Source organism: Nipponia nippon, unplaced genomic scaffold, assembly GCF_047370975.1.
Source record: "Nipponia nippon isolate SJK-2023a ecotype South Korea unplaced genomic scaffold, ASM4737097v1 scaffold_10, whole genome shotgun sequence".
Classification (NCBI taxonomy): domain Eukaryota; kingdom Metazoa; phylum Chordata; class Aves; order Pelecaniformes; family Threskiornithidae; genus Nipponia; species Nipponia nippon.
This window is the reverse complement of record NW_028262291.1, coordinates 13390478-13406290: the sequence shown is the minus strand read 5'-3', so window position 1 is coordinate 13406290 and position 15813 is coordinate 13390478. Positions and strand designations below refer to the sequence as shown.

Below are 15813 nucleotides of genomic sequence, written 5' to 3'. Positions count from 1 at the left end.
TTAGCTTGGCCCAGCGATCTGTAAATTCAGAAGTGTTGCACTATGCACAACAGACTATGCAATATGGTACAGATATGTGCATAAACTGTTTCCTTGACTTAAATTTGAGTCTGTTTTAATGCTGTTGCAGGAAACATTAGAAGTGTAGTAAATAGCAAAAATGTGATTATTTATAGAATGAACACACTGACTTATAAATTACCGTATGATCCAGAAATGACTACATAAAATATCTCACCACTCCAATACCCTAACTTTCCTACTACAACACAATTTGTCTGGTTTACTTTCAGTGTCTGAAATAGCACTGTTCTGCTGCTTTTTCATGACCACTCTCTGCTGACATTTGCTGAGCCCAGTATAAAACCAGATTAAGTTCTATGAGTTTCTACGAGCATAATTCAACATTTGAAACACTATTAGGGTGCTGTGTTTGTTCATTTAGCCAGGAGAGAAGTTCAACCCAGTGCAGTCGGTCAGCACAAGACCTGGCAACCAGCTAAGTCTATAACGTCTATCCACAGAAGCAAATCTCACTGTTTCAGAGGTACAATCCAAACATTAGCTATGATCTGCATATTTTACAATGTTTTCACTGTGAATTTCCCATAAGGCGTTTCATTACTTCCCTGTTTGTCCCATACCTGGCCTACATCAAGAAACTCCAGGAAGTCTACTGTAAAAAATGAAGTAGCACCAACACATTTTCCTAGAGCAGGATATCATGGGATAATGAGCAAGTACTGAATTTATGAGAGATGTAAGAACCATTCCTGCTCTTACTAATTTCATCAGAAGCAAGAGCAGGGTAATAAGCAAACAAGGAAAAATATTCAAGTATGTTTCATTTCCTGCCCAAATGTCAGTGTATAAAAATAGATTTTTTTTTTCCATGTAAAGTGAACTCACAACTGTTAATGAGAAACATCATTGTCAAAAAGTCATTCTCGTGTGGCAAACAATCAGGTGCATCAGGTAAGGGAGGAATGTTGGAATAAAGGACAGATATATCATCTCAGCACAGACCATCTAGGAACATAGCATCTATGTTATGCCTAAAATAACTAAGTGACATCTCTATCCTCTGTATGGGAAACCTGGATTCCCTCACTGACTTCCACAACAAATTTAATAAGCATTGCCTCAGTATCAGACTGCCTCTGGAACACTTCCTTACTGACATAATTGTCCTAGGCGCTACAATCAATATCAAGAATAGTAACTTAGAAACTATCATCCACAGCACAACCATAAATCAACGTTGCTACTTCCATAAAACTGGTAACCATCTGAAACACTCTCCAAAAGCAGTAAAATACTCCCTGACCTTCAGACACTACCCTGTTTGCTCTGAGAAGAAACACTTGCATGTCTTATCTCCTTAACCTAAAAAGGACTTCTCTGCAGCAAAAATATACTGTGAGATAGAATTTACAGGGAATCCGTTACAAATTACATCCTATGCAGGAAGAAGTTATCTGAAAAGTATCTTTCAATAACCTCCTTTCAGACACTTGGAATGAAAATGGAGCAAGTGGAGCTAGAAATTTGACAACAGATTTGAACATTGCAATTTCTCATCTCCACAGTAAGTATTCCCACCACAGTAAACACTTTTCACAACAATGCCATCCAAATACCATGTTCCTACTGTTACAGATCCTAATATAAACTTCTACAAAAGTCTGCTTAGTAGACTAAATGCTACCAATCAACTAAATGCTCTCATGAAAATGCACAAAAGTACACACTAAAATGGACTTTCATAAACATTTACTAAAGGACAGGAACACATAGTGGGGTAACATTTCTCAAAAAACTATCACTCCACCTCTCACTTCTTGCTCCTGATCTACAAAGACAGCTTCAAAAGATATGCATCCTCCTTAGCCCACGACTACTGCCTACCTTTATTTTCCCTCAGATTATCTTGTTGATATTGAATTAAAGTCAGAGAAATTCAGCTGGTATTCAGCTTCGAAGTCTATTGCCTATATTTCACACTTGAAGGAACTGCATGCCCAGAAGTTTTTCTACATTTTCCTGTTTATACAATAAAAAAGTTACCTCTCTACAACTTCTCTCTTAATTATGTCTGAGGAGCAGCACAGTTGTAACTCTGAAAGGAGGATTCCTTACTCCTCCAGCCAGTAGGCCTCCAGGTCAGAAAGTTGCTGCTGATAGTTTTATACTCCCATAAACCAAACTGAGAGGAACCAATAATGATAGAAAAACACTTGCAGTATCTGCTGGACTTTTTGCCAGTAGAGTATTTTTGTTCTATTTTTTGTAAATTATTCCATAATTCTTCATTTTCTAGCATTTTCAATTTTAGAATATCTTTTCTGATTTCTTCTAGTAAGTGGTTCCTTGGCACTTTAATGTATACGAACATTTAAACTACAAACATTTTTTGCTACTTGTTCATGGCACGTTTGGTTCTCACTAACTTAGACTAATTGGAAAACAAAAAGGTAAAATATCTAATTGGTATTGAAAATTCCAGCATGAGTAGAAAGTTATCTCCTGTGTTAGAATAGAAAGATCTCCTGTGTTAGCATAGCTGCTTTTGTAACCATTCTGCTTTGCCATCAGTAGTTATCAACTTAGCTAACAAGTATTAAATGATGTTGTATAATCCATATATTAATTGAAAGCAGATGTACTCAGAGCAAAAATTTCAGATTGATGTGCAAAAATACATTTCACATATTTTATTGTTAAGCAAAGCACATTACACATATAAACATGCAATCATTCGATAATCTGAATTGTTAAACACCGGTTTGTATTAACTCTAACACCATTCTACTGTAATGACACTGGAAGAAGTATGTCTTTGAAATTGTCTGTAGGGGAATAAAAGTCAAATTTGTAGCTGTCATTTCAACAGACCTATTACTGAAGTATAATTAATCTTTTCCAACTGCTTAAGCACAAAGAAGATTTTCCATTCTACATGTAACCCATTACTAAAGACAAAAGGAAAAACTGTGCCCTTGGTTGCATTTGCAGGAGCCTAGTGCATTCACTGGGTTTCCACAGTGTTCCTGGCATTTGTTTCTGATATACTTACTTCCAGTGGAAAACTTCAGGGGTTCCTCCTTGCTGCCCTTCCTACACATTCTGGATTGTGAAACAGACTGTGATAGATGAAAAAGTAACTACATAACCTATCACTTCTCTTTTGGGCCACGTGGGCTGTTAGATTTTAGAAGAGAGACCCTTCCTTTCATACCTGTCAGTGCCATTACCATTGCGCAATTGGACTTCAACAGAGTAAACGTCCCAAGAATTTATGGGCCCTGGTGGTATGGTGTCCAGCAGCAGGAACATCCCAAGCCAGCAATTTTAAGGCAACATCCGAGACGGATAATGTTGTTCTCATGACATGCAATGTATTGTGAAGTTGCTGACCCACAGATTTGTGTTTGAAAGTATGTGAAGTCATATGTACAAGTTCAGTTTTTGTTCTGCTTACCAACATGACATGAAGTTTACAAGTATTTTTTTTAACTGTTAGTATGTCTTAGAGAAGTAATCAAAAACAAAGTTAGCCTTAAGAGTGCTCAGGCTGTAGAGTCCTGCCAGCACACATCCAAGGAGTATCTTATATATGATGACAAACTGGTACACTTCTATTTTTAATAAAGGTATAATATACCCTAGATAAATTTTATTAAAACAGGTGCTCTCCAAAACTAATGGTACAGTTAACAAACTTACAGCCTTTAAGAAACAGAAGCAGGCTCTTGTTGACTCTGCTTTTCCAGGAAAAGAGGAAGTCATCAATAGTCTCTCCCATTTCTACCTTTGCCCCTAGATGAAGGCTATACAGCTTATCATTTTTGCACTATTAATGGTAAAAGATAGGTCTTTGGTGGAGGAATTAACTACCAATTGAGAAAAGGTGATACCTGTAGTACAGATAAGGGTGATTAATTCAGTTACAAACCTGCACTCATTTCCCTGTGCCAAGACACTTACTGTTTTGAGGAGTTTGACAGAAAGCAAACACATAGGAATTCACACATAGAAAATGTAAAGGCTGTCCCTTCATCTCACAGTTTTCCAGTCAGCTTATAATATCCAGATTTTCATTTCTTCAAAGAAAAGAAAACATTAGCTCACTACCAATTTAATGGCAAACAGTAAGTCAGATAGTAGAATATAACATTCACATCTTATTATTTCATATATAAACCTTTACTTTAAAGTGTTATCTAAAATAACATACATTGTTACCAGACCAAATAGCCCATATAAACTATGCTGAAAATATCATCTTTATTTACAGGAACCTAATTAAAATGAACTTTAACTGTATTTGAGATCTGCAATGACTCCTCTCTCTCTCAGAGCCAGACCACAGCGCAGCTTTACACTGCTGGGCAGAGCTCTAAGGAGGAAGATGCCCCTCACACACACAAAGAAAGTATTGGCCACGCAAAGATCTGGCTCACCTGCTTCTGGAAGAGGTGGGAAGCAGCTTGCAAACCATCACTCTCTGATCAGGTGTCATGCTTTGTTACCTATCCCACCCTTCAGGCTTTACAATTACATGCTACCCTTTGTCCAAGTGAGCTCTAAAATTGCTCTTCTGTTCTGGCCCTTGGTGGTGTTCTGCCAATACATTGTGGAATTTAGCAAAAAAAAAAAAAAAAAAAAAAAAAAAAAAAAGCTTAGGCATCCTTTCATTCTGTTTGAGCTTCTACATATACACATTATCATCATCTTCTAGCACTGTTGGTAATCACAACTACAAGAAATAAGCAAAGCGAAAATCAGGAATATATGACATTATTTTATAGGCACTTCTATAACCATGTAATTTGTTTCATAGTTAATTTACTGAATTCCACTATCTGCTTTAAAGAAAAACAACTGGCTTGGGTTGTATAAAAATGCTACCTCTGAGACCCAAAAAATGCCACATGCTTTACCAAGCATGAATTAGATACCAGAAGAATCATTCCTTGCAAATAGAGCATCCAGCACGCGCTCAAAAACAGCTCACACAGAGCCCTAGTATTAGCACTATTAGCACTTGTTCTTTTGTGATTTAATGAAAATCCTCTGCTTCAAAAGAAACAGCTAATCAGATAATCACATTAGAATGTATCTCATAGGCCTTGAGCAGCCAAGCTCCCAGAAAAATCATTGAATAAGACAACAGGATTACAGCTTCTATGACTACACATTGTACTTATCACAAAGCATGGCCAACATTCACATTGAGGTTGCAAGATTATTACATGGTTACCTGTGCTCTATAAAACAGAGATGTCATGTTGAACAGATTATAAAACGGTACTGCAGTATTAGATATTAATTAGCATGTTACTTTTATTATTAATCATCATTACCTATCACCAAAACATTAGTACTTCAGTGTAAACTCTGCAAAACATATACGTGATTTAACAGATTGAATATTGACAGATTCAAACACTTTGGATCTGTTATCTATCCACAAGATCTAGAAGTAAGGCATATGGTCCGCAGGTTAGGAGAGTTTAAATAAACAGTCCAAGTGCTTTGCTTTCCTCCCACACACCTTAACGCTGTCAACTATGCTGCTGGATTCCTCATAGCAAATCTTGTATCTTGAGGAGGTCATACCTGAGGAAGGCTGTTAGCTGGCTGAAACATCATTCTTTTAGTTTTTTCACTTTCCTGTGTACAAAGGAAACAAACAATGAATAGCTAGAGGGCTTAGTCTTTTTAAAGATGACAGAGTTTTCTGCCAGGAAGATAACTGTGTGGCCTGAGATACTTCATTTGTTCATGCTCACACATTTATACACAACTGACATTTTATTCCACTCAGAGGATATTGACATAAAATTGTAGAACTGATCACATCTCCGTGATAGAAGCTTGACAGTTTTCCTGCACAGCCCTGTCAAAACTTCCCATCAGCAGCTGTAAACAGAATTAGCAGGGTGGCCACTTAGCAACCAAATGCTTTTGCTTTTGCAATCTTACAGCATGGCGCCGTCTCCTTTTAGGCTGAATGCACTCCTGTCCATATGATGGCCACTGAAAATCTTGGGGCAGCTTCTTGCTATTCTGACTCTCCACTTCTTCGGAATCAGAGTCTTCTTGTTGCATTGAAGGAAAATGCCTATCTGGATAAATCTCCTTCAGTTTTCCCTCAAAGAATACATCTAGGCATCGTCCAGCCTCAGCAACCTCTGAATCTGGCTGTAAGAGAATAAACAACCGTTCAGTGTTACCACACACAGAAATCACCAAGGATCAAAACCAAATGACTACCCTACCCTAATGTCTCTCCTTGGTTCTGTCTGCTACATCTCCATTAGTCTCCTGCCCACTGTCCACAGCCCATTAGTCCCTCTGCATTTACAGTGTAAGTAAAAACCAGATGCTGCTATTAAGGAACACATTTCTGCATCCCTAAGAAAAAGAGATGTGCAGTGAACTAGAAAGAAAGTGAACTAGCAGTCATCATTGCTTAGGAATTTCTAGGCACCTGAATTTTCCCTCACTATTTTGCTGACTATGACCGGCTCCTCACTGCAAACTCAGCATCATTCCAAAAAGTTGTCCGCTAAGATGTCCCTCTTTAATTTTAGATCCATATGTATCCCAAGTTCTCAGATCCATATATATCTCCATTTCTGTCATTAAAAAAAAATGTATATAATTTCCAAAGAGTAAAACTGATTAATATTTCTGTTTATCCCAATCCCATATCTGATTTCAATGGAACCAATAGTTACACCAGTGTGACAGCTTGAAAGAGCAACCCTCTGGTTTGTATCCCCCTCACCCATGCATATTAGAAACCTACATAATTGAACTTTGCACAGTTCCAAAACATGAGACGCACGTCAGTCACAAGTTCCTCCGGTGCAGAATAGTGGGATTTGTCCTTTTTTTGCAGCTTTTTTCGTATGATTGACAAATCCATTGGCCTTTTGATGATCTGATAATAATGCCGAGCCTGCAATAAGAATAAAACGCAGGTATGTAACCTTTTTAATTAAAACATTTCCTCTCCAATGACTTCTATCCAAGTTTGGACAGAAGTCACTGCAGAGGATTCCTTGCCTCAAGGAACAGAGCTCTAGTCTTTTGGTGCCTACACTTGCACATCATCTTCCTGGGTGCTTTTTGATTAAAAACGTATTTGCTTGGAAGATTGATCTTGAAAATAGCACACTTCAGTGACTACTCTGCTATTTGCGCTTTCTAAAGTTTATCCCCAGATATAAATGTCGTCATTTAACCATAATCAATAATATACGTAACATTGACAATTAGCTAACACTTCCCCCAAGCAATTATAAAAATAATGTGCTGAGATACTGGCAGCTGATACTGTGGGAAGCAGCCTGCCAAGAGTGACTAAAAATACGCTACTATGTACTCTTTTTAAAGTTCAACAGAAGTCTTTTTCAATGAGCACCAGCTACCAGGATATCCCACTCCTTAAATCTTTCTGGGTCAAAACTTACTTGTTAGGTAATGTATTCCATAAGTTCATTGCAAGCTTTATTAGGTGGAATGTTTATTATATTGTTATTTGGAGTATTCCTTCAGATAAAACTTTTTTTTTTCCTCTCATTTTCCTCCTCCAACTTGTTTCACATTGTGTTCTATTGTTACAATAGCATGAATCTATATCTTCCTTAAAATAGCCAGTTAATATTGCAAATGTTGAGTACATGGATGAAACTGCAGTCTCTACACATCTTCCCCTGAACACAGTCACATTACCACCTTTGTGCAAAACACCAGAAAAGAGGGAATCCAGGGCTATTTCTAAAGCAGACCTCTCTTATGGCCATGCAACATTCTCCATGTACGCAGCAAATCAACTTTCTTAATCACTGGAACCCCTCATATACCTTTAGTATCCTACCAGCATCTTAAATTGGCACCCAAACCCAGCCTGAGAACATTGGCCAGCATTTACCTGCCTCTGACCTAGCACCTCCAAAGCACTTGCAAGAGGGAAACACCTACCCTTCCCTAGGAAGCAATACTGTTCAGAAAAAAAGCTAATTAATATCTTTCAAGAAAACAAAGGAGAAACTCACGAGGTGTGCCAGAGTATTCTTTTGATTCCCTCTGACCCATGTGTGTGCAGTACTTACCAAGGGGCTGACGGGTTCATGGAATGGGAGGCTCATACTACTGCAGAACAGGGAAAGCACCAGCTTTTCACATTTCTGTAGAATCCAAATTTGAAAAACATTTTAATTCAAAACAAGTGAGTTTCATTCTTCCCCTTAGTTAATCAATCATACTAACAACAAGGGGAGTTTTCATGTAGTCTGTGCATTTCTGATGCAAAATGGCACACTTCACTCTAACCTGGGGGACGTTTTGCCTCATAGAATTTTTATAGTTTTGAAAGTGAGAACCAGTCACAAAATGCAAGAAAAGAAACATTATGTAAAAAATTTTTTATGCACGTATCTTTCCTGGAGACTCTTGGGAATTCATTGCTATCATTATTTCCTTTCTGCACTCCAGATCTATTCCTTGGCTCTTGTCTAAAAGAACAGCAGCAACAGTGTGGAAACAGTTAAATGGAAAATGTTTCACACTGTTCATATCCATTCATACAAATGGATGTAAGTTATGTAGTTGGTAGTACTGCATGAAAACAGTTCCGTTTAATCACCGTTAACTTGTAAAATAATTATACTAGTCTTTGGTTTTGTCACTGATGCAAAAAATGCACTACAAAAACATTATAAGCGATGTTTGCTCACAAGCAATGGGATTTCTAATCAATTCCATTGTCTAAATAGAAGCTCACTAATCAAGACCCAGATCCCAACTATTTCTGGCCAGTTGTACCCAGTCCAATAGAAACAGGGATCACATCAATGTCAAGATGTTATGTCCAGCTCTTTATGGACAGAGTAGCTCAGGTCTGGAAACAGCATGGATGAATTCGAACAGTGCTGTGGCTGTGCTCATAGGCCTTGCCAAGGGGCCCCAGTACTCTAAGAACCATTGCTGTTGTCTTTATGTATGGTACCCAGACTAGACCAGCGCCTTATTCTAGGCTTCATTTGTGCAGGGCCAGCTCAGCATCTGCACTCAGCTGTGTGGACTTCACCTCCCTGTCCAGCTGTCACCAACATACACAGGACGTTTATTTGGAACTTGTGGCTTCCGAGTACCAAGTGGACTTTAAGAAAAGACATTTTTTCATGGGAGATTTGGTAGAGGAAACTGGTAATGAGGATGTAAAGAGATAAGCTTTCATCTATGCTGAGTTAACAGTGCCTAAATGTCATCTTCAAGAGGACCAATAGTACATATAAAGACTGTATGATGATTTCAATCCAACTGAAAGTCAAAAAGTGTCTACATCACAAAAATGTCATTGCAACTGGCCTAAGCAGGTATCTGAGAAGGTGCCAAGTCTTAAAGGAAAAAGATTCAGTGGCAGAAAGCCAGGCAAAGTTGACTCAGGGAAGCTTACTCTGCTGCTGAGTACGACTTCCCTGTTCAAAGAAGAAAGGAATTCCAGATCTGCCTGTTTCATCTTTCTACAACATGTCATTCATTTTAAAATTGATCAGCAATGTCTAGATAGAAGAGAATGATATAACTGAACACTAAAAATGCTTTTGTTGTACTTACTACTCTGAAACATTCAAGTAGCAACCAAGTCAAAACAGTCATCTTTCCAATGAAGAGGCAAAGCCTCATGCTGAGATCATATGTCCTTTTCTAAATAGTACAATATATAGTTATTCCCACCTTCTGGTCATAGTCATCAAGGCCATATTGTGCGTTATAGCTGTGGCTGTAGCGTGTGTTTTCACAGTCGTATTCTACCTCCGGCTTCACTGGATTACGGCAAAGCGTGCACACCCATTCTCCCCTGCAAAATAAGAAACCAAAAACTTGTGTCAAATTTTGTCAGCAACCTTGTCAAATAACTAACCTTAGGAATCACTGTACTTGGAAACAAGTCTCATCCTTAACTAGTATTACAATAGCAGGCAATATGAAGCCCATTGTACTAGATGTTCTTCAAGAGATTTTAATCTAATGAGAAGTGTAATAATTTCAGATTCCATTCATTACACTTTTTCTGTCACAGAGAAAAAGAAAAAGACAAAATAGTAAGTGTTTGAAATCATGTACCAGCCATGTGTGCAGCTGCATTGTTTCAAGTGCTGCTTTTAAAAAAAAATATTAAGGAAAAATGGCGAACAGTTGGGTCATAAGACAAAACCAGATCTGTTTGATAATTGATACATTTATTATCAGTTGCTATGATAATTGACTTATTTATCTAAGAAATCAACATTATCAGAAAAGGTCATAATGTGTGCTAGTACACAGGTTCCCAAACCAAATAGACATAATTCTGCATGGGCATAAGTGTCCTTCCTAGCAGATCCATTTTCAGAAACCTCTTGAAGAATTTCATGAAGGCAGTGATGCAACTTCTGCAACATCAGGGCTCGAGTAACTATAGATGAAGGTATATTAAAGAACTATGAATACAGAACTTTAGTTAAGGGAATGAATTTACTTTATTAGAATTTAACTTTGCCTAGGAAGTTTATTTTAAAAGGAAAACTTGGTTTTCACATTGTTTTGAAAATAGAGGTTTAATAATGATTTAGCTATTAGAGAAAAGAGTGAAAAGCCAAGAGATAGAAATTCCTGCTTTTTGAACAGAAAGAACAAACCAGAATCTCCAAACTAATATCTCACAAGGTATTTTTCTCGGCTGAGACAGTTATTTGGGCTTGGCACAAATGAAGTAGCCTCTGGTCCCACCTGGTAACGATTTGTAACAGAATTCAGAATTATACACCACCAGTAATGCACATTATTCAGCCTCACTTTTAAAGTTTGGTATGTGGACATGTACCTAATTCTGCCTCTGTCAGATTCAATTCATCAGTGACAAGTTGCTAGGGAATGTATGTCTTAGGGAAATCAATGTCCTAAACATTTCCACAAAAGCCCCAATAATCCTAAATTTCCCATAAAACTGGCTAGAAAACGGAATAGGAACTCACTGATTGCCCTCTCCTTGTGCTAGTTACTGTTCTTGCAGAGAAGAGCTGACGTCTATGCCACAGATGTTACATGAGAGTTAGGATTTTATTTTTGTCCAGTAAGCCACAAGAATGTTTTTTAAAGCTCAGGTCTGCCACCTCCTTTGTTGTACTGGCCAGCTAGCTGCAGAAAGGATATACATGGCTGGAAACAGTTCTTGTTAATAATTCACCTAGTTCCTAGTGTGTAAGACAATTCTTCCCTTTGCAAGAAAAGGAACAAAAAAGGCAAGTGAGAGATGAAGTCCTTGCCCTTGTGTAAGGTTGACACATACGTCCCTGAAGATATATTCTGCCCCAAGGCAGTGAGCAGCAACTGCGCACATTAATGAAATGTCATACATACTCACACTGGAAAGCTGAGCAGGGCTGGAACATGGCAGGAGAGATGGAAGACCTTGGGGCAGTGATCACAGCACAACAGTTCTCCTCCATTAAGACACACAGCACAGAAATCCTCATTTTCAATTGGGTTGACTTCCTGAGTAACTGGAGATTTTTTCGTGATGGAGATGCCATTGCTGAGCTTCTGATCAACAGACGGAGTATCTACAGGAGGAGATTGTGTCTGTCCTGCAGGCTGGGATATGAGACATTTTATGTCCTCTGAGTTCTCCTCCTTGGATTTCAGTCCTTCAGGTGGACTATCTTTATTTATCTTGAGGGAAGAAAAATCTGGGATCACACAATCATCATTTTCATATATAAGCATATAACAGTAGTGGTTATCTGCAGACAAAATGGTTTCTCTGCAGTGAACTCCACTGGAGAGGGCACTGGGGTTCAGCAGGCCCACGTTCAGCTCAATGTCTGCCACTGGCTGGACAGGTGACCTTGGTCAAGTTATTTCCTCCACATACCACAATGTAATAGCACTGTGAGAGCGCTGTACAGATTTCATATCACAGATGACAGAAACAGGATACTTTAGAGTCTTATTTGCAAATTTTACAGTCGACAGCTCAAAAAAAAAAAAAAGAGAGTTTTGTTTTTTGTTCCCATCAGAAATTCCCATTTCCTTGTGTGGAAAGAAGTTCACACTCAAGACTCCAATGAAGCAACAGAATATAAAGCTTTTAAAAATCTATTACACTGTGATTTCTGGAATCAGTTCCTATCACTCAAATATGTATTTGGGTCAGTTTGAAGCTATTTATCCTATATTTGTAACTAGACAGACGAGCCAGGTTGTTTGCTAGAATACAAAAACACTACAGCTATCCAATCCCAGAGACAGACTTCTCAGAAATGGAAGTATCAGAGAGCTACACAGCAAACTAAAAGCTGCATTCTCTACTACTTCAACCCATCACAGAAGTGCCCAAGGGTGAAATGAATCAACAGACTTGTTTAGTGTATAATAACTTTCAGAAACTGTGGGTACAAGTCAGTGGGATAAAGGGGAGAAAGCAGGTAAAGCCTCAAGGAAATTCCACTCACCTTTATAGACATACTTGAAGACCGGGTCCCACATTCAATTATCAGGAGGAAATTGCCCTCCTGCTCGTTGTCCTGTGGCTGGAGCTTAAACACCGGGAGCTCCCCCGCTTCCGATGTACATATTTTCAGACGTTCCAGTCGCACATAGGGGACCTTCTGCTCCTTAGGGCCAGCTCTACAATCAAAATGACACATCGTTAAATTCAATCATACTCCACAAAATTCTCCTCCCTACTCAGTCTCAACATTTTTCACACACTATTGTTTGTGTTCCTTTTCCTTTGTAACTGTGCTTCTGCTGGCTAAACGCTGAAAATCTGGACTTTTTTTCACATGCCAATTCTTTAAGAAATGTGAATGCAATCACTTTAATCATATGTATAAATGCATTACTAACTCCTGTGCTAAAATTTTGCCCTGCTCTGTATATTTTTGTTTTAATTATTCCAATTCAAGTCATGCTTGATACTTTTCAGTGTGGCTGGCTTCAAGCAGGAACACAGCACATCATCAACTTTAAAACATTATCACAGCAGTAGCTGAAAACAAAATTTTATAAAACTGTTGAAATAATGTTAATCCTGTTCCCATTATATTTTTTAGGTGTAATTGGTGCTAAACAGTTTCTAATTGTTCAAGTGAGATAAGCTTGCAAATATTTATTCATTCTGGAAAATTACACAGAATAACAAAAAATACATGAACTCATCACTTCTTTTAAATTGTTGTTTTCAAGTTTAAGAGTATACTTTACAACTTTCAGAATTATTATCTATAAGGAATCTTGCATTCTTTTTAAGTTCTCCATTATCATTAAGTATGACAATTTTTCTAAATACATGCATAAAATTTCATGGCCAGTGCTTTTGTATAAAAAAAAGACTCTGTTACCTGACATTCTGACTGCTTTTCATATCCATTTCAAAATGTTCCTTTTCACAGTTATTGGAATCTGGAACAGAAGATAAGAAAATGAATAAAATATTTATAATATCAGAGTCAGATTAGGGTAGAAAGTACTTCAATATTCATGTACTTCTGACTGGTGTTTAATGTGATATCATAAGTGAATTATGGAATCATTTCATCTATATGTATAGAAAATGTGTATGCTATTTTCTATTCTGGGATACAGTCTTTTTCTTTCTCTTTAACCACAGCCTCCATACTGAATATGAGGAGCCTTTCCAAAATATTTTGTCGAAATGGTTACATTCCTAGGGAATTATATATGTACACAGCCATGCCACATTCATCCATATACATGGATCAACATAAGTAATCCTCTTTGCTATACAGCCTTCACTTGAGAAAAACAGACCTACTGAGGTGTGAACCCCAGAGGCTCAGGAAGTCTCTGTGGTCTCCTGCTCCATGCTAAGAAGCTTCTGGATAATTCTAGTTACTTGAAAACAGGAAGGAAATTGTGTCTCTCATCTGCCACTGAGGGACGAAAGCTACACTGTATGATTCCTTTCTATTCTCCAATGTATGTAACACATAAACATATGAATTCAAAACTATCCATTACATAATCATGCAAGTAACTGTAGTTCTTAACCGATACTAGACACAAGAGTGACAAAACAACCTTGGAGAGATGGGATGCGGTAGAGATGAATGGCCTAATGGATGCCCTCATAAATACCAGTCCACTGGCAAATTTCATAGTAACTGCTTTTGTTAGGAATTAGTTTGACATAGACAACACTAACAAGAAAACAAACCAAACATCATGGCTATCTGGAGATAAGTGAGTGCCAGGAAAACATGCTTTTTTAAAGAAAGTCTAGCTTGGGTCAATGGTACCTAATCCGTGGCTTGAAAGCAATGTGCCTTTAAGATAATCTGTTGTTCCCAGCCACGGGACACACAACACAACCAAGACTGACAAGGAAAGGTGCATTTCATGTCACTCCTAAAGTGTGATTGTTGCTCAGGAGAAGGGTGGTAGTCATGGCTCTGGGCAGAATTACTAAAGGGTGACTGCACACTGAGCTGAAGAAGCAGCTCTTGTTGCACGCTGTCAAACAGAGGATGGTCCAGTGGTGCTGGGTTCCTAATAATTATCAACATTTCCATCAGCCACTTGGCTCATGAAATAATAATGCCTATAAAATTTGTGGAAAACACCAAACTGGAGGAGTTGCAAACACTGTGGAGAATGTTTGCAATTAAAAAATAATCTTAATCCATCAGAGAAAAAAAATACCCTAAATCAGTAAGACTGAATTGAGATAACTGTATTATGCTTATGAAGGATCAGATGAATGTAATCACAAAGGAAAATAACTGACTAGGGAACTGTTCTGTAGAAGGAACTAAGGGTTAATGCGGACCATTCAATACACGTGAGTCAACCACGTAATGCTGCTGAAAAAAAAAAAAAAGCAAATGCCATCCTGCAGTGTACTACCAGCAGTGAGGAACGTAAAACACAAGAAGTTGATACCCTGGTTCTGCATGGCACCCCAGAGGCCTCAGCTGCAGCACTGCGTTTGGCTGTGGACAGCACTACTTAATTGCAAAGAACCCAGATTAGCGCAGCAGGAATGAGGTGGTTTTAAAAAATCACAACCCTGATCCATGAGGAGAGACTGAAACCATGAGATTTGTTTAGTCTAGGAAAAAGAAGGGGAGGGGAGGGTGTTTACACAAGCCATGATAAGAAGAAAAGTGGCTGTAAGAGGGAAAATAATGATGTACAATTTTTACCACATCCCTTGGGGCTAGGATAAGAAGTATTTTGTTGTAAATTAAGCTGAAACGTTTAGATTTGATATTAGAAAAGGATGAGTCATTGGAGATACATACCAGAAGCAGTGGGGTTTGACAGCACAGCACTGATGAAGGCAGTAAGTCCTACTGAGAGCCACTAGCAAAGATAACGTTGCCTTTGCAACTGAGTTAACCTCTCTCACTGGTGGACACTGCAGACGGTGACTGTATCTCCTCAGGTCTCCCCTCACTGCATGCCTTTAAACAGTGAGAGCAGGATGGGAATTGCTCACTCCTGATCCTTCCTTGCGAAAAGGGAGCAGCATTGAATTCAATGCTCTAGTCTTTCCATCCTCTGGCACAACAGGACTTGTGCTTTGCACAGAGCAAATTTGTAGCATGTTACAGCCAGTGAGATTCTATATGGTGAGATTGCTTTCTGTGTGTAGTGTCACACGACCCAAACCAGATACTGTTCCTCTCAGAGACACTTAAGCCTGACTGAGGCACAGCTTTTTAGGGGTGCACCTGATTCTTACAACTCACAGAAATGATTGTGGCATAACTGTCACAATTTGGCATA

The 15813-nt window shown here is 38.4% G+C and overlaps 1 protein-coding gene across 4 annotated transcripts in view; it reads right to left on the bottom strand.

The window, feature by feature from the left end:
- Positions 1–2787: 2787 nt before the first annotated feature.
- TRIM66 (tripartite motif containing 66) overlaps positions 2788–15813 on the bottom strand; it is a 58765-nt gene continuing 45739 nt past the window's right edge. For 2 of the 4 annotated variants that reach the window (XM_087745566.1, XM_087745567.1), the window contains 9 exons: positions 13404–13464; positions 12513–12687; positions 11423–11730; positions 9754–9877; positions 8127–8201; positions 6818–6970; positions 5989–6207; positions 5558–5676; positions 2788–4623 (listed from right to left, as the gene is read on the bottom strand). In XM_087745566.1, coding sequence (XP_087601692.1) covers positions 5617–5676; positions 5989–6207; positions 6818–6970; positions 8127–8201; positions 9754–9877; positions 11423–11730; positions 12513–12687; positions 13404–13464 — 1175 coding nt within the window. In that variant the 3' untranslated portion in view covers positions 2788–4623; positions 5558–5616. Of the gene's footprint in view, positions 4624–4691; positions 5677–5988; positions 6208–6817; positions 6971–8126; positions 8202–9753; positions 9878–11418; positions 11731–12512; positions 12688–13403; positions 13465–15813 lie in introns of those variants that run through there. The other 2 variants (XM_009461465.2, XM_087745568.1) reach the window with 2 other exon arrangements.